This window comes from Kogia breviceps, chromosome 9 (genome assembly GCF_026419965.1).
Source record: "Kogia breviceps isolate mKogBre1 chromosome 9, mKogBre1 haplotype 1, whole genome shotgun sequence".
In the NCBI taxonomy this organism is placed as follows: Eukaryota; Metazoa; Chordata; class Mammalia; order Artiodactyla; family Physeteridae; genus Kogia; species Kogia breviceps.
Genome location: NC_081318.1, coordinates 44,603,909 through 44,629,151, shown reverse-complemented (window position 1 = coordinate 44,629,151; position 25,243 = coordinate 44,603,909). Strand labels below are relative to the sequence as shown.

At 41.7% G+C, this 25,243-nt stretch overlaps 1 protein-coding gene across 12 annotated transcripts in view; it reads right to left on the bottom strand.

The window, feature by feature from the left end:
* Positions 1–20,439, bottom strand: part of PDE1C (phosphodiesterase 1C) — a 701,054-nt gene extending 680,615 nt beyond the window's left edge. For 7 of the 12 annotated variants that reach the window (XR_010842164.1, XR_010842165.1, XM_067042381.1 and 4 more), the window contains exon 1: positions 19,819–20,332. Coding sequence is in view for 10 of the 12 variants with exons in the window: in XM_067042381.1 (XP_066898482.1) it covers positions 19,819–20,128 (310 nt within the window). In the remaining 2 variants the exon portion in view is untranslated. Of the gene's footprint in view, positions 1–19,818 lie in introns of all 12 variants that reach the window. The other 5 variants (XM_067042375.1, XM_067042376.1, XM_067042377.1 and 2 more) reach the window with 3 other exon arrangements.
* Between the last annotated feature and the right edge of the window lie 4,804 nt (positions 20,440–25,243).

Below are 25,243 nucleotides of genomic sequence, written 5' to 3'. Positions count from 1 at the left end.
TCCACATTCCTGACTCCTGACCTGCCCACTCTACTGCCTACCACACTCACCCTCTCTGAGCCTCTGTTGTTTTCTTTTTTTTTTAATGTCTATTTTTTTCTGAAGATTTTTTTAAACATCTTTATTGGAGTATAATTGCTTTACAATGGTGTGTTAGTTTCTGCCGTATAACAAAGTGAATCAGTTATACATATACATATATCCCCATATCTCCCCCCTCTTGCATCTCCTACCTCTGTTGTTTTCTATCCGAAATGGAGAGAAATAGGACTTGTATAGTGTGAGCACAGCACCTGGGTTCAATAAATGTTAGCAGGTATTGTTGAATCGCCAGGTGAGTTCCCAGAAAGGTGCCAAGGTGAGTCATCGGGATAAGAGTGTAAAGAAAGTTAATCATGTCAGGCCCTGCCTGACAAAAAAAAGGTGTTAGAAAGAGGGTTACAGGGAGCCTCAGTGAGGGCAAGAATGTGTGGGCATGTGCCCTGCCCTGCCCTATCCCGGGGCCAGGCAGACCCACCTGAATCGGAGGTGGAAGCCTGGGACTTTCCCAGCTCCATGACTCTCGGCTTTAAGATCATCAGCTACTTCTACTCTGACTCCATGGTCATCAGACAGATTTCTGAAAGCATTTCAGTTCTCCGTGGAGAGAATTCACTGAGCAGGAATGTTCTATAAGAGGACAACTAAATTAATAAATTGACATCATTTAAGCTCCAAGGTGTGGGAGAAAGACCATAGCCTAAAGACCTGGATTCCATGCTTCCTGGACAGCTATGTGATTTTAAAGCATCATTTATTCCCACCTCTCTCTATTGCAGACTTCCACTTCCTCACAATTTCTATTGTCCCTTTGCCCTTTTCTGAGTTCTAAAACTGTGGCACTTAAATCTGCCTCACCACTTTCTCGCTTATGAATGAATCAAGTTGGTTCCCAGCAATGAGAGGAGTAGTGACACTTATAAAGAAGAAGCCATGTCATAAATGTAAACTAGTCCTAAAATCACTCATCACTTTGATCATTAAAGGTGACCTGAGGCATGGAAACATAAAGGTCTTTCAACAATCACACTCTTGTCCTCTCTAAATTCGTAGAAATGTTGGCTCAGTTTGCCCTTCTCGGTTTGCCGTTGATTCGATTTGCAATCAACGTGAAAGCCCTCCATGATTCAATTTGACTCCATTCAATAAACATTTCTTATACCCCTACACTTTGGGAGAGAGCTCCCTAAATCACATTTTATGTTGACAGATTCAACAGTGCATGCAGTAATCATTCTTACTTAGTACCAAACACGGTGTTAGGTACTGGGGGTGAGGGAGAGGGCTGGAAAAGGACAGATGTCCTTTTTTCCATTTCTTCTATTTTTTTTTTTTAATTTTAAGGGTAGTAAGTTTAAGGAAAAATGAAATTACAATAATAATTCAAAACTTACTCCTGTTACCACCCCGACACAAAAAAATTGTCACTATTACATCAAATCCTTCATATATCGATACATACATACATATTAGCCCAGTGACTAAGCGCCTGGGCTGGGGAGTAAACTGCTGGGTCTGGATCCTGTCCAGTTAGGCAGGTGGACCTGAGACCTTGGACAAGTTCTCTGGACTCTGTGCTTCCCTTTACTTGTGGGTAAAATGGGAATCACAGTGATGGCCCCTACCTCATAGAATAGTTATACATGTAAAGCATTTGGAAAGTGCCTGCCACATAGCAATGAAGAAATAAATGAGGGCTGTTAATTATGGCATCTACACTAGTGTTTAAATTTTCAATAGCTGTTATTTATTTGTCCACTGGCATTGATGACTCTACATATTCTTTGTGCCCATGTGCTTCATAGGGGTGCTCCTTGGAGCTGTTTGGTTTTCCTTGGCTGAAACAGGGAAGCAGGGAGACATGCCCTCTAGTCTAAATCCTGCACAGGGTGATGCAGAATGAGTGGGCAGAAGAAGGAAGGAACTAGGATTGTATAAACCTCTTTTTCATTTTTGCTTGTCCCTTTTCCCCTTTTCCTGGTACAGCCCCCCCTCCAGATCACCATGTTAACAACTCATGCATATCTTGTACTTTATTCGTGCTTATCTCATCATACGCAAACTTATACAGAGAGGGGTATATGTGAGTATGTGTCTGTGAGAGAGAAGAGTGTCTGTTCTCTTAAAAATGGGATTATGCTATAATATGTTTCTATGCATCTAGCTCCTCTCATTTAAAATACCACAGTTGAAGGTGGCTTGTTTGTTCTTAAGTCTGTACTTAAAATTTTAGATGGAGCATTTATTTCAGCGAGACTGTGGGAGCCCTGTGGGGCGTGGATTGAGGATACATCGCTCCAGCAAGTGTTAAATTTTCTTTGTATGGAAGCCAGGAACTAGCAACCTAAGTCTACTTTATTTTGTATGTTACTGTATATTATACAAATGTATATATTTGCCTTTTATACATATCGAATATTATAAAGTCTACTTTGTAATGTCCCAGAGCCTACAGGGAGTATAGGCTCAGGAATCAGGAATTCAAACACAAGCAATAGCAAACCTGCAGAGATAAAGACTTAAAAGAGACTTTCTTTTCTCGACTCAAACCCAAGATAAAATAAATGACATATTGTTATTTTTTTCTTATTGCTGGTGGGCAAAAATTCTTTTAGCGCATTTCTCCACAAGGGCCCTAGCTTTATACAGGGGTTTCAGTTCCAATCCCCTAGTTAACTCAGGCCTGAGGCCTTGTCTCCTGTCCCCCAGCGAGGTTAAACCCTGGTTACAGAGATCTGCAGCCCCACCTCACTTCGTTGGCCTCCAAGAGGTTCCATGAATTTCCTGCAAGCTCAGCTCTGCATTTAAAAAGATGTTTGCTGTGCTCTATTAATTATTCTAGAAATTCGTAAGAAGACTTTTTCAGGATACCTATTTCACTGTAAAGATTGGATGGAACTCAGAAGCCTATTTGTATACCTGCGTACCCATCAGATGCACACCTGTCCCTCACACATTACATAAATGAGTCATCACGCTTGTGGAGCTCAGAATACTTTTATAAGTGCCCTTCATGCTTGCTATTTTCTTTGGTAAACTCAACAACCCATAAGGTAGACATTACAGGTATGATTATCTTCATTTTATAGAAAAGAAATAGATGCCTAGAGAAGCTACGTGTCTTATCCCACAGAGGCCAAAAAGCAACTGGAAGCAAAACTAGGAGCAGCCTCCTGGTTTTACCCACTGTCTTTCCACTGCACCATCAGGCTCCTGTCATGGCAATACACCGAGATTTAGTCCCTGGTCTCGCCTATGGATTCTTCCTCCACACTTCTTGAGCTCCTACCATGAACCAGACTTGGGGTCAGGAACTGAGACTGAAAAACTAAAGAGAAGAAAAGGAAGTCCTTCCTAGGACCTCCCAGGTTGGAAGAGGAAAATAAGTAAAATCCTCGAGTATACTCCACTCAGGTACAAACTGTAGAGAGAACAGTAAGGAGAGGAACACCAAATGCGCCTAGGTGCCATTGATGACCTCTATTTCTAGTGTATGATGGGGAAAAAATTGCTACTCAAAGCAGGCTGCAGATTTTCTTCTTCCTGTTCAGCATAACGTATTGATGTTTACAATAAAACCCCACCATACGCAAAAAATGTAATCCAGAAAAATCCAATTGCATGAAATGCTTAAGTTGCATTACTGCAAGGTTAATGAAAAGCAATATTTTTCAGAAGAGCTTCCAGTTACTTTATAATGTGCATGTGCGTGGGACTGTGGGGGTGCTCCTTGAAGCCGCTGGTCTTCTTGGCTGAGACAGGGACACAGGGAGACACAGTTCCAGTTCAAACCCTGCACAGGTCAGGAGAGGAAGGGAAGAGCCAGGATCACACTGGGCTCAGACTCTGTGCCTGACCAGCCAGGGAAGGCAGGGTGGTGGCCTCCTCCCCCTGTAAGACAGATAGTATCCTGATGAGGACATTTCTTGGCTCAGACAGGGAGTCAGGAACGATTGACATGAAACTGAGAAAGCTCCACGTGATCATAGAGGAGTCACTTCCACACCTCACCACACTCCCTCAGCCCCACAAGTGACTGGAATTTAAAATCCAGCTGTGCAGAGGGAGGAAGAGATTGTCAGTTGTGTTATATTTGAATTTCATCATCCCAGGGCGCCATCATTGCTGGGGTTTATTATGTTTACTTGTGAAAAGATCAGCTCCAGCATATCAACTGGAGAAGTAAGACTAAGAGAACTAGAAAACTCTCCATAATAGCTAAGATGAATTCTGAGGGGTGGGAAGATGCTACTAGGCAGGAAAGAGAAAATAGCAAAGCAACAAGAGGCAGGCCAAGAGATGAGGAGAAGAAAAAAAACAGAGGAGTTTAATGTATGATTTTAAGCGGTTTGCTGTGCTAAGCTCAATGTTACCCATTTCCTCTGTCCCTAAAACTTCTGTAAACAGCTAGTCAGCCCTAAATAAATACACCTTCAAATCTGAATGGAATAGATAATTTTCTAGGAGAATATAGTTTGCCTAAAGATTTCTCAGAAGAAACCAAATATCTAACTGGTCCAGTTTCTGGAGAAGAAAGAAAGGAAGTTATCCAAAAAACTGCCTCTCCAAAAAGCACGAGGTCCAAGGTTTCCACTAGAATTATACAAAGTTTCAAAGAGCAGGTAATTTCAGTGGTATTTGAACTTGTCTAGAGTTTGGAAAGAAAAAGAAATCTTCTAAGTTATTTTTATAAAGAGAGTATTACATCGATATCAAAATCTAATAAACATTTCACATATTTCCCTGGTGGTCCAGTGGGTAAGGCTCCGTGCTCCCAATGCAGGGGGCCTGGGTTCGATCCCTGGTCAGGGAACTAGATCCCGTATGTATGCCGCAACTAAGAGTTCACATGCCACAACTATGAGCACTCATGCCACAATGAAGATCCTGCGTGCAGCAGCTAAGACCCAGAGCAGCCTAAATAAATAAATTTTTTTTTTAAAAAAAGAAAGCCAAATCCTCTTCTTAAAAAAAAAATCATATACATTAAAAACTACCATCCAGAATATATAAAGAGCTCTGAAAAACAAACAATCCAATTAAAAAAAACAGGCAAAAGCTTTGAATCAACACTTCACCAAGGAAGATTTACAAATGGCAAATAAGCATATGAAGGATGCTGAACATCATTAGTACTTAAGGGAGAATAAATCAAAACCACTGAACATGTAATACAGTGGCTTAAAAAACATGTATACCAAATGTTGGTGAAGATGTGAAGGACTGAACTCTCATACACTTCAGATGGGATAGTAAAATGGTACAGCCACTTTGGAAAACAGTTTGACAGTTTCTTAAAATGTTAAACATACACCTACCATATAATCTAACCATTTCACTCCTAAGTATCTACCCAAAAGAAAAAACTAGCATGTGTCCATACAGACTTGTGCAGGAATAGCAGCTTTATTTTTAATAGCCAAAAACTGGAAACAGTTTTTAATAGATGAAAAAATAAACAAATTGTTGTACATCCAAAAAAAAAAAAAAAACTAAAGACAAATGTCACTTAAGGATATCAATACAGGGCTTCCCTGGTGGTGCAGTGGTTGAGTGTCCGCCTGCTGATGCAGGGGACACGGGTTCGTGCCCTGGTCTGGGAAGATCCCACATGCCGCGGAGTGACTGGGCCCGTGAGCCATGGCCACTGAGCCTGCGCATCTGGAGCCCATGCTCCGCAACGGGAGTGGCCACAACAGTGAGAGGTCCGCATACCGCAAAAAAAAAAAAAAAAAAAAGAATATCAATACAAAAATCCTAAATAAAATATTAACCAACAAAATGCAATAGCACATTAAAATAATAATATGTCATATCAGAGTAAAATTGATTCTACAAAGGCAGAAATGGTTCAATATTAGGAAATCTATTATTTATATTTATTGATTTAAGGAGAAAAGTCAGACTGATTCCTTAGAGACTAAAGGGGAATTTGACAAACTTCAACGGCTATTCTTGATTTAAGCCAAATAAAGTAGGAATCTTTGAATAATTCCATGTGTGTACATGCATATATGTGAGTATATATATATATATATATATATATATATATATATGAAACACTTGAATAATTGTAAAGACATGTTCGTAGAAAGGACAATTCAGCATCATCGAGATGTCAATTCCCTCCTAGGTTAATACATAAATTTCTTAATCCAAACAAAAATATCAACAAATAGAGTTTTATCTCTATTTCATTTTTAACTAGAAAAATTGATTCAAATATTCACATGGAAATTTAAACAGCCAGAAAATCTCTGAGGAAGGAAAGCAATGAGCAGACACTACTCTTACTAACGCCTCAGTAATTAGAACAGTGTGGTTCTGGCACATACAGTCGAAAACTCCCCTAACATGGGAAAGGAAATAGCCACCAAAGTCCAGGAAGCACAGTGAGTCGCATACAGGATAAACCCAAGGAGAAACACGCCAAGACACACAGTAATCAAATTGGCAAAAATTAAAGACAAAGAAAAATTATTAAAAGCAACAAGGGAACAACGACAAATAACATACAAGGGAACTCCCATGTTAACAGCTGATTTCTCAGTGGAAACTCTACAAGCCAGAAGGGAGTGGCATGATATACTTAAAGTGATGAAAGGGAAGAACCTACAACCAATATTACTCGACCCTGCAATGATCTCATTCATATTCGATGGAGAAATCAAAAGCTTTACAGACAAGCAAAAGCTAACAGAGTTCAACACCACTAAATCAGCTCTACAACAAATGCTAAAGGAACTTCTCTAAGTGGGAAACACAAGAGAAGAAAAAGACCTACAAAAACAAACCCAAAATAATTAAGAAAATGGTCATAGGAACATACAAATCGATAATTACCTTAAAAGTGAATGGATTAAATGTTCCAAACAAAAGACATAGGCTTGCTGAATGGATAAAAAAAAACAAGACCCATATATACACTGTCTACAAGAGACCCACTTCAGACCTAGGGGGACACATACAGACTGAAAGTGAGGGGATGGAAAAAGATATTCCATGCAAATGGAAATCAAAAGAAAGCTGTAGTAGCAATACTCATATCAGATAAAATAGACTTTAAAATAAAGAATGTTACAAGAGACAAGGAAGGACACTACATAATGATCAAGGGATCAATCCAAGTAGAAGATATAACAATTATAAATATATGTGCACCCAACCTAGGAGCACCTCAATACATAAGGCAACTGCTAACAGCTATAAAAGAGGAAATTGACAGTAACACAATAATAGTGGGGGACTTTTAACACCTCACTTACACCAATGGACAGATCATCCAAAACAAAAATAAATAAGGAAACAGAAGCTTTAAATGACACAACAGACCAGATAGATTTAATTGATATGTATAGGACATTCCATCCAAAAACAGCAGATTACACTTTCTTCTCAAGTGTGCATGGAACATTCTCCAGGATAGATCACATCTTGGGTCACAAATCAAGCCTCGGTAAATTTAAGAAAACTGAAATAGTATGAAGCATCTTTTCTGACCACAACGCTATGAGATTAGAAATGAATTACAGGGGAAAAAAATGGGAAGAACACAAACACATGAAGGCTAAACAATACATTACCAAATAACCAAGAGATCATTGAAGAAATAAAAGAGGAAATCAAAAACTACCTAGAGACACATGACAATGAAAACACAATGATCCAAAACCTATGGGATGCAGCAAAATCAGTTCTAAGAGGGAAATTTATAGCTATACAAGCCTACCTCAAGAACAAGAAACATCTCAAATAAACAACCTAACCTTACACCTAAAGGAACTAGAGAAAGAAGAACAAACAAAACCCAAAGTTAGCAGAAGGAAAGAAATCATAAAGATCAGAGCAGAAATAAATGAAATAGAAACTAAGAAAACCATAGCAAAGATCAATAAAATTAAAAGCTGGTTCTTTGAGAAGATAAACAAAATTGATAAACCATTAGCCAGACTAATCAAGAAAAAGAGGGAGAAGACGCAAATCAATAAAATTAGAAATGAAAGAGGAGAAGTTACAACAGACACCGCAGAAATACAAAGCATCCTAAGAGACTACTACAAGCAACTCTATGCCAATAATATGGACAACCTGGAAGAAATGGACAAATTCTTAGAAAGGTATACCCTTCCAAGACTGAACCAGGAAGAAACAGAAAATATGAACAAACCAATAACAAGTAATGAAATTGAAACTGTGATTAAAAATCTTCCAACAAACAAAAGTCCAGGATCAGATGGCTTCACAGGTGAATTCTATCAAACATTTAGAGAAGAGCTAACACATATCCTTCTCAAAGTCTTCCAAAAAACTGCGGAGGAAGGAACACTCCCAAACGCATTCTATGAGGCCACCATCACCCTGATACCAAAACAAAACAAAGATTCTACAAGAAAAGAAAATTACAGAGCAATATCACTGATGAATATAGATGCAAAAATCCTCAACAAAATACCGGCAAACAGAATCCAACAACACATTAAAAGGATCATACACCATGATCAATTGGGATTTATCCCAGGGATGCAAGGATTCTTCAATATATGCAAATCAATCAACGTGATACACCATATTAACAAATTGAAGGATAAAAGCCATATGATCATCTCAATAGATGCAGAAAAAGCTTTTGACAAAATTCAATGCCCATTTATGATAAAAACCCTCTAGAAGGTGGGCATAGAGGGAACCTACCTGAACATAATAAAGGCCATATATGACAAACCCACAGCAAACATCATTATCAATGGTGAAAAACTGAAAGCATTTCCTCTAAGATCAGGAACAAGACAAGGATGTCCACTCTTGCCACTACTATTCAACATAGTTTTGGAAGTCCTAGCCATGGCAATCAGAAAAGAAAAAGAAATAAAAGGAATAGAAATTGAAAAAGAAGAAGTAAAACTGTCATTGTTTGCAGATGACATGATACTATACATAGGGAATCCTGAAGATGCCACCAGGAAACTCCTAGAGCTAATCAATGAATTTGGTAAAGTTGCAGGATACAAAATTAATGCACAGAAATCTCTTGCATTCCTATACACTAATGATGAAAAATCTGAACAAAAAATCTTCAACAAAAAGAATAAAATACCTAGGGAGACAAAAGACCTGTATGCAGAAAACTATAAGACACTGATGAAAGAAATTAAAGATGATACCAACAGATGGAGAGATATACCATGTTCTTGGATTGGAAGAATCAATATTGTGAAAATGACTCTACTACCCAAAGCAATCTACAAATTCAATGCAATCTCTATCAAATTATCAATGGTATTTTTCACATAACTAGAACAAAAGATCTTAAAATTTGTATGGAGACACAAAAGACCCTGAATAGCCAAAGCAATACTGAGAAAGAAAAATGGAGCTGGAGGAATCAGGCTCCCTGACTTCAGACTATACTATAAAGCTACAGTAATGAAGACAATATGGCACTGGCACAAAAATAGAAACATAGATCAATGGAACAAGATAGAAAGTCCAGAGATAAACCCACACACCTATCATCAACTAATCTATGACAAAGGAGGAAAGGATATACAATGGAGAAAAGATAGTCTCTTCAATAAGTGGTGCTGGGAAAACTGGACAGCTACATGTAAAAGAATGAAATTAGAACACTCCCTAACACCATACACAAAAATAAACTCAAAATGGATTAGAGACCTAACTGTAAGACCAGACACTATAAAACTCTTAGAGGAAAATATAGGAAGAACACACTCTGACATAAATCACAGCAAGATCTTTTTTGATCCATCTCCTAGAGTAATGGAAATAAAAACAAAAATAAACAAATGGGACCTAATGAAACTTCAAAGCTTTTGCACAGCAAAGGAAACCATAAACAAGACGAAAAGACAACACTCAGAATGGGAGAAAATATTTGCAAACAAATCAATGGACAAAGGATTAATCTCCAAAATAGATAAACAGCTCATGCAGCTCAATATTAAAAAACAAACAACCCAATCCAAAATGGGCAGAAGACCTAAATAGACATTTCTCCAAAGAAAACATACAGATGGCCAAGAAGCACATGAAAAGCTGCTCAACATCACTAATTATTAGAGAAATGCAAATCAAAACTACAATGAGGTATCACCTCACACCAGTTAGAATGGGCATCATCAGAAAATCTACAAACAACAAATGCTGGAGAGGGTGTGGAGAAAAGGGAACCCTCTTGTGCTGTTGGTAGGAATGTAAATTGATACAGTCACTATGGAGAACAGTATGGAGGTTCCTTAAAAAACTAAAAATAAAATTACCATATGACCCAGCAATCCCACTCCTGGGCATATATCCAGAGAAAATTATAATTCAAAAAGACACATGCACCTCAATGTTCATTGCAGCACTATTTACAATAGCCAGATCATGGAAGCAACCTAAATGCCCATTGACAGATGAATGGATAAAGAAGTTGTGGTACATATATACAAGGGAATATTACTCAGCCATAAAAGGGAACGAAATTGGGTCATTTGTTAAGACATGGATGGATCTAGAGACTGTCATACAGAGTGAAGTAAGTCAGAAAGAGAAAAACAAATATGGTATATTAACGCATATATGTGGAACCTAGAAAAATAGTACAGATGGGGCTTCCCTGGTGGCGCAGTGGTTGAGAGTCCGCCTGCTGATGCAGGGGACACGGGTTCATGCCCCGGTCCGGGAAGATACCACATGCCGCGGAGCGGCTGGGTCCATGAGCCATGGCCGCTGAGCCTGCGTGTCCGGAGCCTGTGCTCCGCAACGGGAGAGGCCACAGCAGTGAGAGGCCTGCGTACCAAAAAAAAAAAAAAAAGGTACAGATGAACCAGTTTGTTTGCAGGGCAGAAATTGAGACACAGATGTAGAGAACAAATGTATGGGCACCAAGGGGGGAAAGCAGTGGGGGGTGGTGGTGGTGGTGTGATGAATTAGGGGATTGGGATTGACATGTATACACTGATGTGTATAAAATTAAGAAAACTGGAGGGACTTCCATGGTGGCACAGAAGTTAAGAATTTGACTGCCAATGCAGGGGACACAGATTCGAGCACTGGTCTGGGAAGATACCCCATGCCATGGAGCAACTAAGCGCGTGCGCCACAACTACCGAGCCTGCACTCTAGAGCCCGCATACCACAACTACTGAAGCCCGCACACATAGAGCCCATGCTCTGCAACAAGAGAAGCCACCGCAATGAGAAGCCCATGCACCGCAATGAAGAGTAGCCCTGGCTCGCTGCAACTAGAGAAAGCCCGCACACAGCAAGGAAGACCCAATGCAGCCAAAAATAAATAAATACATAAATAAATAAATTTATTTTTTTAAAAACTGGAAACAACCCCAAAATCCATCAGTTGCAGAGTTAAAAGTAAATTATACCATATACACAGAAGAGCACCCATTAAAAACAATGATGTTTAACTATATTGATATAAAAAATGCTCACAAAATATTATTGCGTGGAAAGCATTATTATAAAATAGCATGTATAAAATGATATAATTTATGTAAAATATGTGTGTGTGTGTGTGTGTGTATGTGTGTGCGCGCACGCATGCCTAAAGAGATACTTGGAAGGGTGTTCACCAAAATGTTAACAGTGGTTATCTTTGGCTGAGTTTGTTACTGCTTTATTCTTTGCACTATTCTACATTTTTTGACATTTTTGCAACAAGTTTGTATTATTTTTATAACAATAAAGCCATTTTCAACTCATACTAAAATACTAAAAGAAGTTGGTACTATCTACTACCAGACAATCTCCTTGGTCCCTTCCAGCTATGAAGATTCATTAATGCCATGTATGCCCAAATGACGAGCAAGGATTGTGTGTGTGTGTGTGTGTGTGTGTGTGTGTCTGTGCGCGTGCACGCGCACACCAAGTTAACCCTCAGGAAAGAGGGACTCACTGAAACTTGAGCTCTCAAGTCTCTCCTTTGTAGCAGGTTAGAGGTCAGACTTCACGAAAGGAGGAGAAGTGAATCTGAATGGCTGAAAGCTAAACCTCAGTCAGTACATGCCTTGTAAAAGTTCCAGGAACAGCATTGCTCACAGATTCCAAAAGTGCTGTCATACAAACAGCTTAGACACAGGTGAAGATGATGTGCTCTGGAAAACTGTCAGATGATCCCAAAATGACTTTAGTAAAGACAGTAATACTAGTGATAAAAAGGCACGTAAGAAGAGTAAATAAAAGTGTTTGGGGCACATAACGAACATGCAGATATCTGTTAAGTTATTGAATAACAGGCCTCGGGAAAACCAAAACAAAAAAGTGTTTTATGAAATGTAAGAGTGGAAAAAGGAATATTCTAAACTAAAGTATTTTCTGCCTCTTGAGACTTTTAAATAGGTATAACAAAGTAAAAGAAATATTAAAAAGACATGTGATTTTTTTTTCTAGTCCCCTTGAAGTCTGTATGTTCAAGTATGCCATTTTAAAAAAAATTTTTGAGGAATCTTCTCAAAGGGGAAAAAGAGGACTCACCTAGTATTGGGGGTCAGTTCATTATGAGACAGCTTGAAAAGCGACATGGGGTGCAGGCAGTGGTCTGCGGGCCCCTACTTACCTGGCACTCTCATCCTCTCTCCATTTCCCAACCCAGTGGAGCCCAAATCTGAGGACATAATAACAAAGCAAAAGGCTGGAAGCTGGACAGGGCTGGAGCAGACAGCACACGCCTCCCTTCCTTTTCCCTGGGGAGGCCACAATTAGTATGGCTGTGGGAAAAGTGACAGGGCAGAAAAAGCAAAAACTCTTGCTGGCTGGCTTACAGGCTAGTCATTGCCAAGACCACACGGTGAGTGAAAATCCCTGCAGAAGAAGAGTTTTCCCCTGAGTTGGGCAGGGGCCGGTTCTTAGGGAAGGAACCTCAGAATTCTGAAAAGCCAGGGCAGTGGGCAGCAGGCTGAGAGCTTTCCTCCGTCCCTCCCTCAGCAGTGCAGAGGGGCTGCATGCTGCGTGGGACCCCCTCCCACCCCTGCAGCCTTCAGGTGTGATGAGGCCTGATGTACCTGCCACTGGAGCCTTGGATGGGTGCTGATATGTAAATAGGGGTCTGGGCAGAGCTGAAAGGACACATTGAGAATCTTAGATCTAAGATCACAGGATCTTCCCAGAACCCTCCTCCCGTCCTCTCTCCCTCCCTCTGGGATGCAGAGGCTCAGAGTGTGCTTGGGAATGACCTAGATATTTATTCAGGGTCAGGGGTGAGAAGGGCCTCTGGGAAATCCCTGCCCTCAGTGTGTGGTCTGGAAGGGAAAGAGAGGTAGACACATCCCCTGCCCCGCTCCACTAGGAAACTCAAAATATAACCTTGGAGGGATCTGGCCAAGTGGCTACTCTCTACGAAGAAACACACCACATCCATACATTAGAAACAACGGGACATTTTGATGTCCATTTTGACATGGTTGTCTTGTTTCTGGTTTTTGTCTTTGTTTTATTTCTTTTTGACATGGCTGTTTTGATGTGGCCAACTGATTTTTAGAACACTTATTATAAGCAATATGCACAACTTAATCAGCTAGCCTCAGCCTTTGTCTCCCACCCAAATCAGAGACGTAGGATTAGGATGTCACTCAGGCAGGTATATAGCGCGCTGGACTCGTCAGATTCTTACTCCTCGCTCATGCAAGGGCAGAAGTTCCCTGGCATACCTTCAACATCACTCATTGTGACCAATGAAAAATTATTCCCAATTACCTTTATTCTGATTTTAAAATCTTTAACACAATTAGGCATTACATAATTGGAGCAGTTGGAGGAATAGGTGAGGAATGTAGGAATACACTTCTTATTGAGTATTTCTGAATAGGGTGTTAACTACCTGCCCCTAGAAAGCAGATTGAAACACACACACACATGCACACACGGACCACTGCATAGGCTGAACAGTTTGAGGAAATTACAGACAATATCACATCAAGGGGGACACATGTATGTGGGATCTATGTCCTTACCCCAGAAGTAGGTGATCGAGGGCCCCAGCTCCCTAACACCAAAGGCTTTGTGTTTTCTTGCTTTCTTCCCCTTTGTCTCCAGTATTTCTCTGGTTCTACATCCTTCTCCTTCCTATCTTTCTCACTACAGTTATTGTTTTATTTCCACAGAAGAATCACTATGACATTGTGAAAAGAGAACTGGACTAGAAATCAAAAGATCTCTACGCTAGCTCTGCCAGTCCATGGGCTGTGGGACTCCAGGAAAGAGTCCCATATCTGTACATCTACATGTACAGGGTCTACATCTCTGATTATTTATCTGTAAAGATAATTAATATTTAAATGCTTATCATGTCCCAAGGCATGTACTAAGTTCCTTGCATAAATCACCTTGTGTAGGTGAGGTCAATACCAATACCGTTTCCATTTCCATTTCCCAGATAAGGAAATGGGCTCAGAGAAGGCAAGTTCCTAGAGCCAGGATGTATCAGAGCCAAGGATTAAGATTCCAGAGCCTATTTTCCTGGTATCCACTTGCTGGAAGAATTAATAATGGGCCACCTGAAAGTCTAACTAACTGCAAGTGATCTAGGATAAAGCATGTCATCAGTAAAAAATAAAAGTTGATTTAAATCTTTCTTTATTAAAGGCCAGCAATAAGGCCACGTGTCTCACCTACCACAGAAAGCTGTCCTGAAGATCAAACATAAAGAGACTCTCTAGGGCCTTTCTAAGCTGTAAAGTACTGTACAGCTGTGAAGCATCCTTCCCCAAGTTCCCCACCCAACAGGAGCAAATACACCACTGGTGGCTCAGAGCTAAACAGCTTACCCAGCCCTGCCCTAAGCTGAGACTGGCTTTGCAAGCAATGACTCCAGTAACTGCCAAGAAAGAGAATCAAAGGAAAGTGACTCAGAGACTTTTCAGCCTTGATAGGGCACTGAGACCCGGGCTGGCCTCCCTACGGGGAAGACATTGTGGAAGTGGGGGCAGTTCCTGCAGGTAATGCCAAATCCAGAGGGGTCCAACACTTGCCCATCACACGTCCGTTCTCATCAGTATTGCCTGCCACTAACCTAAGCTTTTAGAAGGCCATTTGTGTCTGTTTAAATTAACTTGGAACAGGGAAATACCTTAGAAGATGCTGTGAGTGTTAAAGATGAAGACACTAGTGGATCACCATCCACCCTCTGGTATTTAAAAATGATAAAAGCTTTTGTTTTATTTTTTATATTAATCAGTCCTTTTAGCTCGGCTGAAAATTTCCAAAAAAATTAATCCCAAATTAAAAGCATCACTGGTGAAGAATCATAAGTATCCTGTCATTTTAGAAATTAGCAATAGTGGTTGCTAAGGGGCTGGGCAGGTGAAGCAGAGAGACTGGGCAAATGAAAGCTACCTAGGATCCAGAGTCTCTTTTTGGGGATCTGTCAAGATCCAAAATCAAGAATTCAATAATGGCTATTACACAATGTATCTAAGAATAGTGTTCCTTCTAGGTGGTTTCTATGCATTGTGACCAGTGGTTTTCAAAGTGTGATCCCTTGACCTGCAGCATCAACAGCATTTGGGAACTTGTTATGAACGCAAATTCTCAGACTGCTTGCCAGACTTACTCATCAGAAACTCTGGAGTTGGGGCCCAGGAGCCTGTGTTCTGGCCAGCCTCCAGGTGACTGTGATACATACATTGGTGGTAAGGGAGTCACCTGGGAAATTTGGTTAGAGTAATTAACACCCCCAGCCCTATCTCATACCCACAAGCCTGGACTTTGGAAATTAGCTCTCCTGTGTGATTAAGATAAACACCAAGATTTGAAAACCACTGATCCTAGCATGAGAGGACTGAAGTTAGAGGCAAACAGTGATAAAGGGATTAATAGCCCACCAAAGTGGTATGATGTTTACTTTAAACTGAAAACATCTGATTGGCATCAACAGCAAGAAACACTTTCTAAACTTAAGCAGAGCCTCCAGAAAATATAGCTGCCCTTGACCACCACCCCACCCCGAGGGGGTTTCCAGATTGGGAAAAGACTAACCCTTAGCACTGGGAAGTACACAAATTCAGCTGTCCACTAGCATCAAAAAGCCCAATAAAACCTTTCATATTGTCCCACTGAAGGCCTAAACAGCCTCTCTTTTTTTGTCAAGTGGTATATAAACCTTTATCTCTAGCTATTCAGCAAGTTACTCATTACTAAGTACTCCCTCAGGTGAATATAATTAAACCTTGTCTTTTCTCCTCTTAAACTACTGTCAGTTAATTTACAGGCTCCTGACTATAAGTCTAAGTGGGTAGAAGAAAACTTTTCCTCCCAATGGCGATAACCTTTTCAGGAGTCACAGAAGATTTAGATGAAAACCAAGAAACAGAAAATAAAATTCAGCAAGACAGGGAATTCCCTGGTGGTCCAGTGGTTAGGACTCGGTGCTTTCACTGCCAGGGCCCGGGTTTGGTCCCTGGTCGGGGAACTAAGATCCCATGAGCTGTGAGGCATAACCAAAAAACAAATTCAGCAAGACAGTGTTCCAAGACCATCATTTGACAAATATCGGTTGCAGTATGAAACTACCTCTTGTAGGATACACCTTTTCCAAACATTAAAACAGCAGGACAAAAAAAAGGCAGGGGGAATAACAACTGAAAATTGATAAAGCCCCAATAATTTTAATACACAGATTATTAACCAAAAACCACCTTAATGAATAATGTCAAAGTCTCTCCCCATCCAGGGGAATTTCTGACAAAAGCTAGGAGCCTCAGATAATCTACTGCTGATTATTACACAACAGACAGGTAGCTGTGGAAGGTTTTTTTGTTTATCTGGTTATTGGTTTATTCTGAGGTATCTTTTTATTGAAAATGGATCAACCTGATTCTTACTTTCTACCAGTGAGCAGGGCCGCAAAGCTCTAAAAAACAAACATACAAAACACCCATGCTTAATATAAGCCAGGTCCCCACTTGGGTTTTGATACCTTACCTTCACAATAGTGTCATGAGAGAGGAGTAGGGAACTATCACCATCCGTAGTAAAACACATCTCAGAGGCTCATAGCCTTTAATGAAGATGAGGAGAAACAGCTGGCCTTACTGCCCTGACTTTGTGCACCGAGTTTTTCCACTTAAAGTTTTTTCACTTTAATTACCACCACAATAATATCCAAGGTAACTGTTTCTTCCTTAATACTCCGACATCTCCCTCCCAGGACCAACGCACTTTCCCTTGGTTCCCCTGAGTATAGCTCAGATAAGACAAAGCTTTCAAAGGACCTTACTAAATACTAGTAAAGTAAAGGACTGGAAAATGGGAAATAAACCCATAGCACTTAAGACAAGTAGTACAGAGATGTAGATAAGAATATAATTCCAGAACTAGACTACCAAGGTTTAAATTCTGGCTGTCATTTACTAGCTGTGTGACCAGTTACTTAACCTCTCTGTGCCTTGATATCTTCATCTGTAAAATGATAATTAAAGGACCCATCCCACCATCTCATAAAATAACATCTGGCACATAGCACACATGTATATATTCAGTTTGGTTTGTAAAGTACAAGTTTTAGTTTGCAGCATATCTACTTTTCTCCCAGATTCACAAGTTCTGTGCTCTTCGACCCAATATCTGGAGAAATCCAATCTAGTCCAACAAAGGGCCACCCGGATTCACAGGTAAGGGCAACTCACCTCACTTTTAAAGATGATAAAACTGAGCCTCATCTGCAATTCCAACTATCTAAACCCACCACACTTCAAAGATTCAAGCTCAAATACCATTCTTTTTTTTTTAACAGCAAAATATAGAAACTGAATAACTTTGTGTAAGTATCCTAGGTGACATAAAACTCTGAATGTTATTTTTAATTTGAGATATTCTTTATGAAATAAAATGGAAGGAACGGAAAAAAGGAATTCTCATACAATCAAAATGTTAAAGTTAAAAGTATTTCCAACGTGTATTCATCAAATCCAGAACAGAAATTAATTCAATTCAAATTCCTAGAAATTAGTTTTCAGGAATTACAAATGTGTGAATTAACTGCAATATACAACTCTTCTGTCCATATCATCAAAAGCATGAGGAAAAAATATGGTAATATTCTTCCATAGACATGTAGATATTTGTAATTCAACTGATATCACACACACACAATCTAGTATTCAATTGTTTCATAAACGAAGTCCATGTTTCATCCAATGTAACTATAAGATTATATAAAAATGAAATTTCCATCCTACACATTGGAAAATATTAAGTCTACAGATATGTTAATAATGCCTTACACTTGTATAGTACTTATAGTTTACAAACCAATTTTATCTCCATAATTTCCTTTCAGCTTCATGGCATAGGAGATGGCACAACTCTATTTGTACTCATTTTAAAAGAGCTGATAGTACAGGCTTAGAAAATATAGGTCTCCTGGCCTAGGATACAGACCTTAGCAGGACCCAGATATCCTGACTCCAAATCTGGTTCTCTTTCCATTAACACCACAAGATATCCTATGAATGCAAAAAAACTAACATATTTTATAATGATAAATCCCCCCTTGCAAGCATAATGTACATGTATCTTCTTTTAATTTTTGTTTTAAAACGTTGTTTGAGTGAAATGAGAACAAATAAAAGCTAATAGATAAACACACTATTTTTTTAAAGGAAATTCTCAAGGGAATAAGGTTACATGTATACTTACCTCTCATGAGTCAAAGTGTGAGCCAATCCCCCTCTCCACTAACCTCATCTTTCTCTTCAGGGGAACTAATATTGCCCACTGAATCTACTGAATCCTTCTTGAACACTCAACAGACAATAGCAATGAGCTATTGCTTGGGATGCAGTGAGGATTTATGTATGTGACCAAAAGCCCAGCTGATGTATTTTGTAACTTTTCTAGTGTGATTTTTTAAATTACATGAACCAACTGAGGACTTTTCCTCCCACTTACACAAAACAGGACTTACCCTATGAAATGGACCTTTGCATATCTCAAACTAAAAATTGAAACGTTTCACAATTCCCTTCAGTTTCAGCTGAAGAGTTTTAGAGATCTGGTTCAGGGATCATCAGTATTTGCACAGCACTTGACAGTTTCAAAGCACTACTGCATGCACTGTGCCTGGTTAGATTTTCCAGCTACCTAGTGAGAAATGTATTATCATCCCTATATCAGAGATGATAAAACTGAGGCACAAGGAGGGTATCCTGCCCAAGACCACAATGAAAGCAGGAGATGGAGACTCAGACCCACCACCGACTCCAAATCTCATGTGCTCTTTTCACTTCTCCCTTGCTGCCTACCCTTAAAATGTCCTCCCCAGCCACACACCCCCAAGTCCCTTCAGAAGAGACTAGCTCAAATACTGGTTTCCTTCTTCACACATGGATAAGTCTTGGACAAGCTGGAATCTCCTGCCCTTTTCCCACTTCCCCCGGGAAAAAGGTGCACTTCCTTTATCCTTGTCTTTCCAAGAAAACAAGGAAGACGTCTCCTCATGGTGCCGACACCAGTACAAAGATGGGGAAAGGGATCCTTAGGTTGCAAACTGCCTTGCCAGCCACTGTTTAAACCCCTGTGAAAGATGATCCTTATGAAATAACCCCTTATTAACATGAGTCAGACATGAGTCTTAATCTGTGAAAGTTAATGGGCAAGTTTTATGGGCAAGAGGTTATGGGCAAGTTATGGGCAAGAGGACAAGAAAACCGAAATCCTGTTGGGAGACAGAGCCTTCACGTCTCCGAGCCCTGACGGTAAAGAGGGCCCCCATAGGTCTCCACGGAGCAGCTCCCCGCGATCCTTGAGCGAGAGAAGGAGACTTACCCGCGGAGCGGGGGCTTCCGGACAAACGGGGCCGAGACATACTTGCCGCACGCTTCAGCACCGGGGACAGTTCCGAACTCTCTAACTTCGCGCGCCCTTCCGAGCTCGGCGCGGCCCGCTGTGCCTTCCCGGCTGCGGGCCGGAGGGCGGCCTCTCCACGCCCTGGTCCAAGGCTCCGGGTCTTGGGGAGCGCGACAGGGTCTCTGCGAGCAGCGTGAGCAGCCGGGGGCGCCTCGGGCTGCGGCGGCAAGCAGCCCAACTGCACCGAGGCGCTGCGGGACCGCGCCAGCGCCGAGGAGACGGAGCCCATCTCGGAGGGCCGGGCTGGGCCTGGCAGAGCGGCCAAGGCTCCCGGTGGGACCCGCACTCCTTGCCCGCCAAAGGTTTACTCTCTCCTCGCGCCGGAGCGCCCCCAGCCTCTGCTCCTCCTGTGCCTCCGCGGGTTGCAGCCCCTCCTCGGCGGCGGCGGCGGCGGAGGAGGAGGAGGAGGAGGAGGAGGCGGAGGAGGAGGAGGCTGCAGGGAGGGCTGCGCGCCCACGCCGGGGACTGAGGAAAACCCGGGCGGTGTCCGCACCTGTCCGATAATCCGGGGTGGGTGAGGACACTTGGAGGGGCCAGTGCGCAGAGATTGTCCAGAGGTTTTACTGGGGATTGTGGGGGGAAAGGGCGTGGCATTATGTGAGGGATACCGGTTTTTTCTCTACTTTCTGCACTTTGTTCACCTGGGGCCAAAGTACTGGCACGTCCTTCCTGCTCCTTCCGACACATCTGGGCCGCTTCTGTCCCCCGAGAGGATGGAGGGTTTAGCGAGGGCAGAGGAGGAGCCTACATTCTTCTCAATTACTCTTCTTAGGGCCAATATCACTACTCTTCCAGGCTGTGCCTTCCCGCTGAGCCCGGCTGGGCTCCTGGCTGTCCCTGAGGAAGGCTAGGCGATCCCCTTCCCCAGCGTACCTCCTCCCGTGCCCCTCATCCTGGGTGCCTCCCCCTTGTGGGGACCAAGAAGATGCCCACCCTTCCCATGGGGGATGGAGGCCAGAAAGGACAGCCAAGGTGCAAGGGGAGGCAACTCTGATAGAATTCCTCAGGAAAGCAGCCCTGGGGGCTCCCATGAAGGGAAGCCAGAGCAGCCAGGGACCCTATTAATGGGCCTGCCCTGCTGGCCCCACCCCTTCTCTGACTGCAGTAAGAAGGTGGTGACACCTAATGTGGATCCAGAAGCAGGAAGAGCAGTCTGGGATTAAGTTCCAGGTAAAACCCTGTTGCCCAGAGAGGTATTAGGTCCTGCCCAAGGTCACAGCCAGTTAGTTAGTAGCAATGGAGTTGGATCTTGTGTCTGGGACTCCTCTTTCTAAACCCAGTCTCCTATCCTCCCTGCTCCCCATCTTGAAGGTTTCAGGCATTGAACTATGAAGCAAGACAATTGTGAAATACACAGCATATGAAGTTGGAATGTGTGAGGGGAGAGTGACTTTATCAGGGATTCCTCAGCTGGCCTGGGATCCAACCTCCCCTCCTCCCTCAGTGCCCAGCACTGATATGACTCTTGGCACTGTCATCTGTGAAATGGCATACAAATAAGTATGCGAGAAGTAGTACTATCATGGAGGTGGCTTCCAGATGGACAAACCCATGCTCAACGGGCATTTAAATCAGAGGATTAACTGAAGTGGGACAGCTGCAGGGATAACACAGCTTTCTGTGCTTGGCATTGTTTCCTGTGAAGTGGGCAGAAGCTGAAGTCCTAGGCCCTGAGCTAACATTACATGGAGGCAAATGCACACCATGATCCCCATGCCATGCAAGGACCATCAGGAGTGTCCTCTCACCTCTGCTAACATCAGGAACCCATCTTCTCAGGGCACACAGAAGGAAAGCAACAGTGTCCCTCAACCCATTTGTGTGTATGGCTATATTAACTTCTTTATAATTTTTAAGTGCTTTTTATTCTTTCCTTGCTCACTTGACAGACAAGTAGAAATCCTCTCTCTGGCCAAAGGGCCTTTTAGAAAGGGAGCTCCCTGGGCAGACATTTCCTATTCTTGTACCTTGACTTGATTTTCCTGCAAACCTGACATAGGCATCATTAGCAATAATGTAAATGTGGGCATGGGAGGAGGTGAGGAAGGAGGTATTTTGGACCTACTTAGGAGTACATACTCCACTTGACTGTACCCATTGGGAAAGTATTTACATAAACATAGGACTTTTGAATGGGATGGTAAAGAGCTGCTACCCTAAACCCACCCACCCACACACACACACACACACTCCTCCAGGAGGGAAGCTAAACTCAACTAAGAGTTTGGTTGTTGACACTGCTGATAATCAGATTCTCGCCAGTTCTCCTGTAAGTGGGAAGAGGTGAGCCTGAAACAATCTTCCCTGTTTCCTTTTCTGCTTGCATTGAAAAACAAAAACAAAAAAACAAACCATGTATCGAAAGCTAGAGCTTGGTTAGAGAAAGCTGTTAGAGAATATGCCAGCTGTAGGTGATGTCATTCTCATGCCCTTGCCTTTCCTCTTCCAGGCCACTGACCTCTTCCATCAAGGGCAGGAGCACTCCTATCCAGCCACAGTTCCACCAGTGGGTGGTCGGCAGAGTGTGTGTTGAGGGGCCTTGGAAAGATCTGAGTCACCCATGCTACAAAGTTGAGTGACTTTGGATCTTGGAGGTTCTACCATTGACAGTGTTGAATATTATCTGAAACAGTGAAGGTGGAGATATCCCCTGTCCTTTCATGTCCTGGAAAATAGCTTACAACAACAAAAAACACCCTTTCCCAGATGACTTAGATGACACTCAAAGATGTCCCTTTACTTATCTATGACAAGGGTAGACACTGACCCTACAAATTCCCATTCTTTGCCTCATAAATGATTAGCTGAACTGTTTCATCCCCACTGATCAACTGGACAAAATGCTTGTTAACCAAACTGTGGTTAAGCGTCTCTCTTTCCTCCAGGCCTCCAAACTTCGGCTCACTCTCAGCCTGAGCCAGCATACAGCCCTTCCTGAGAATTGAATTGGACACTAAAACTTGAATTTCATACAGTTTTCACTTGTCACAGAATATTATTCTTCTTTTGATTTCTTTCCCAACCATTCAAAAATGTAAAAATGATTCTTAGCTTTAAGAGTGTACAAAAGCAGGTCAGCAGGCTAAATTTGACCTGTGAGCTATAGTTTGCCAACACCTGCTCTAGATATTCTAATGAAAACGTTTATTGTGGAAAGGAAGAAAGTCTCCCTGGTGAAGTCTTCGGATCTGTGTGATTGGGAAAGCAAATTTACCATTGCTGAGATTTGTTTGGGGACAAGATATTCAGTATCTTTTAAAATTTCAAATAACATTTTTAAAGGGCTTGAGATTTTTCTTTTTTTTTCAAAAGGAGCATGGGTTCCCACAGGTTGAGAAACATTCCTCACCACAATCACCTCACACCCAATAGGATGGCCATTATCAAAAAAACCCCATAAAATATTGTATTTTACAATATGTCCTTGTACTGGCAAGGATGTGGAAAAGTTGGAACCCTGTGCACTGTTGATAGGAACGCAAAATGGCACAGCTGCTGTGGGAAACAGTATGGCAGTTCCTCAAAAAGTTAAGCATAGAATTATCATATGATTCAGCAATACCAGTTCTGGATATGTAAGCAAAAGAATTGAAAGCAGGGTCTCGAAGAGATTTCCCTGTTCGTAGCAGCATTATTCACAAAAGCCAAAAGGTAGAAGCAACCCAAATGTCCATCAATAGATGAATGGATAAAGAAAATGTGGTAAACACATACAGTGGAATATTATTCAGTCTTTAAAAAGAAGGAAATTCTGTCACATACTATCATGTGATGAATCTTGAGGACATTATGCTAAATGAAACAAGTCAGTCACAGAAGACAAATACTGTATAACTTCACTTTTATGAAGTACCAAGAGTTGTCAAACTGATAGAAAAAGAAAGAATGGTAGTTGACAGGGGCTGAGGGGAAGGAGAGACAGGGGGTTGTTTCATGGGTATAGAGTGTCAGTTTTGCAAGATGAAAAAGTTCTGGAGATGGGTTGCACAGCAACGTGAATATACATAACACCACTGAATCATACACTTATAAATGACTACAATGGTAAATTTTATGCTATGTGTATTCAACCACAATTTTTTAATCCAATTATTTAAAAGGAAGAAACAAACGAAGAAAGATGCCCCCAGAGTAACAGAGAATCAACCTGTGCCGCCTTCTAGGTGATAAAACTGTGAGTATATGAAGATAGCTATTGTGCTCCCACAAACCTTCTCTCTTTCGAGCCAACTGCCCGCTTCATCAGCTCATCTCCATATGACAGGCTGCTCAGACCCTTTGTTTCCCTCCATGTGTTCCTTTTAATGCTCTCTAGTTGTTGTTGCTGGGGGTTGGGGGTGCTGAATTACAAGACAGAAGACCATGATCCACGTGTGGTCTAATCAGGATAGAATGAATACTTTGGAACTGTTCCTTCCTATATAATCCAGCAGACCCTAGACTTCCATCAAAGTGTTCTGAAAATGCCATCTACTAAAACCCCAGGCCCGTTTTGGGCAAGCTTCTTTCCCCGTTTGGTACATAGGCCTTTAAACCTAAATGAAGAATTTTTAATATATTTCTACTCTAATTAAGTTCATGTCTTGCCTCAGCTGTGTTAAATTAAACTGGGGCTTCCCTGGTGGCACAGTGGTTGAGAGTCCGCCTGCCGATGCAGGGGACACGGGTTCATGCCCCCGTCCAGGAAGACCCTACATGCCATGGAGCGGCTAGGCCCGTGAGCCATGGCCACTGAGCCTACGCGTCCAGAGCCTGTGCTCCGCAACGGAAGAGACCACAACAGTGAGAGGCCCGCGTACCGCAAAAAAAAAAAAAAAATTAAATTAAACTGAACCACTTCTAAGAAGCAAAGAATAAAAAAAGTAAAAATAAAAAACCACTAGATTTCATGGTCTAAGTAAAAAAAAGGCCAAATCTGAAAGTCCCATGAATCTCCCTTCCCAGATTTTCAACTGTTCTTCACATGATAAATTTCAACAACTGAGCTTTCTTAGATTAAGATGGAGACAAAAATATCACATACATGGCAAATCAGTTTTGTTTAGTGTGCCTGCATTTGATTGGTAGTGGCTGCCTGCAGCACTGTGTTTAGCAGGAATCTGGAGCCACAGTGAAGTCACAGCAGGGAAGATGCTGGGATAGCTTTAAGGTGTCTGTCAAAAACAGAGGTAGGGAGAGAGAGGCAAGTATGCCACTAATTTCCCAGCAAGGCACCATGGGTTTTACTGTGGTTGAATTTCTGCCAAAGGTCCTGTGATTGAAATCTAGAGGCTGTTAGCAGGGAGTGGTTCAATTGCTCTTAATTGTCATTACCCTGTGGTAGGAAATAAAGCTAGGAAAGGAA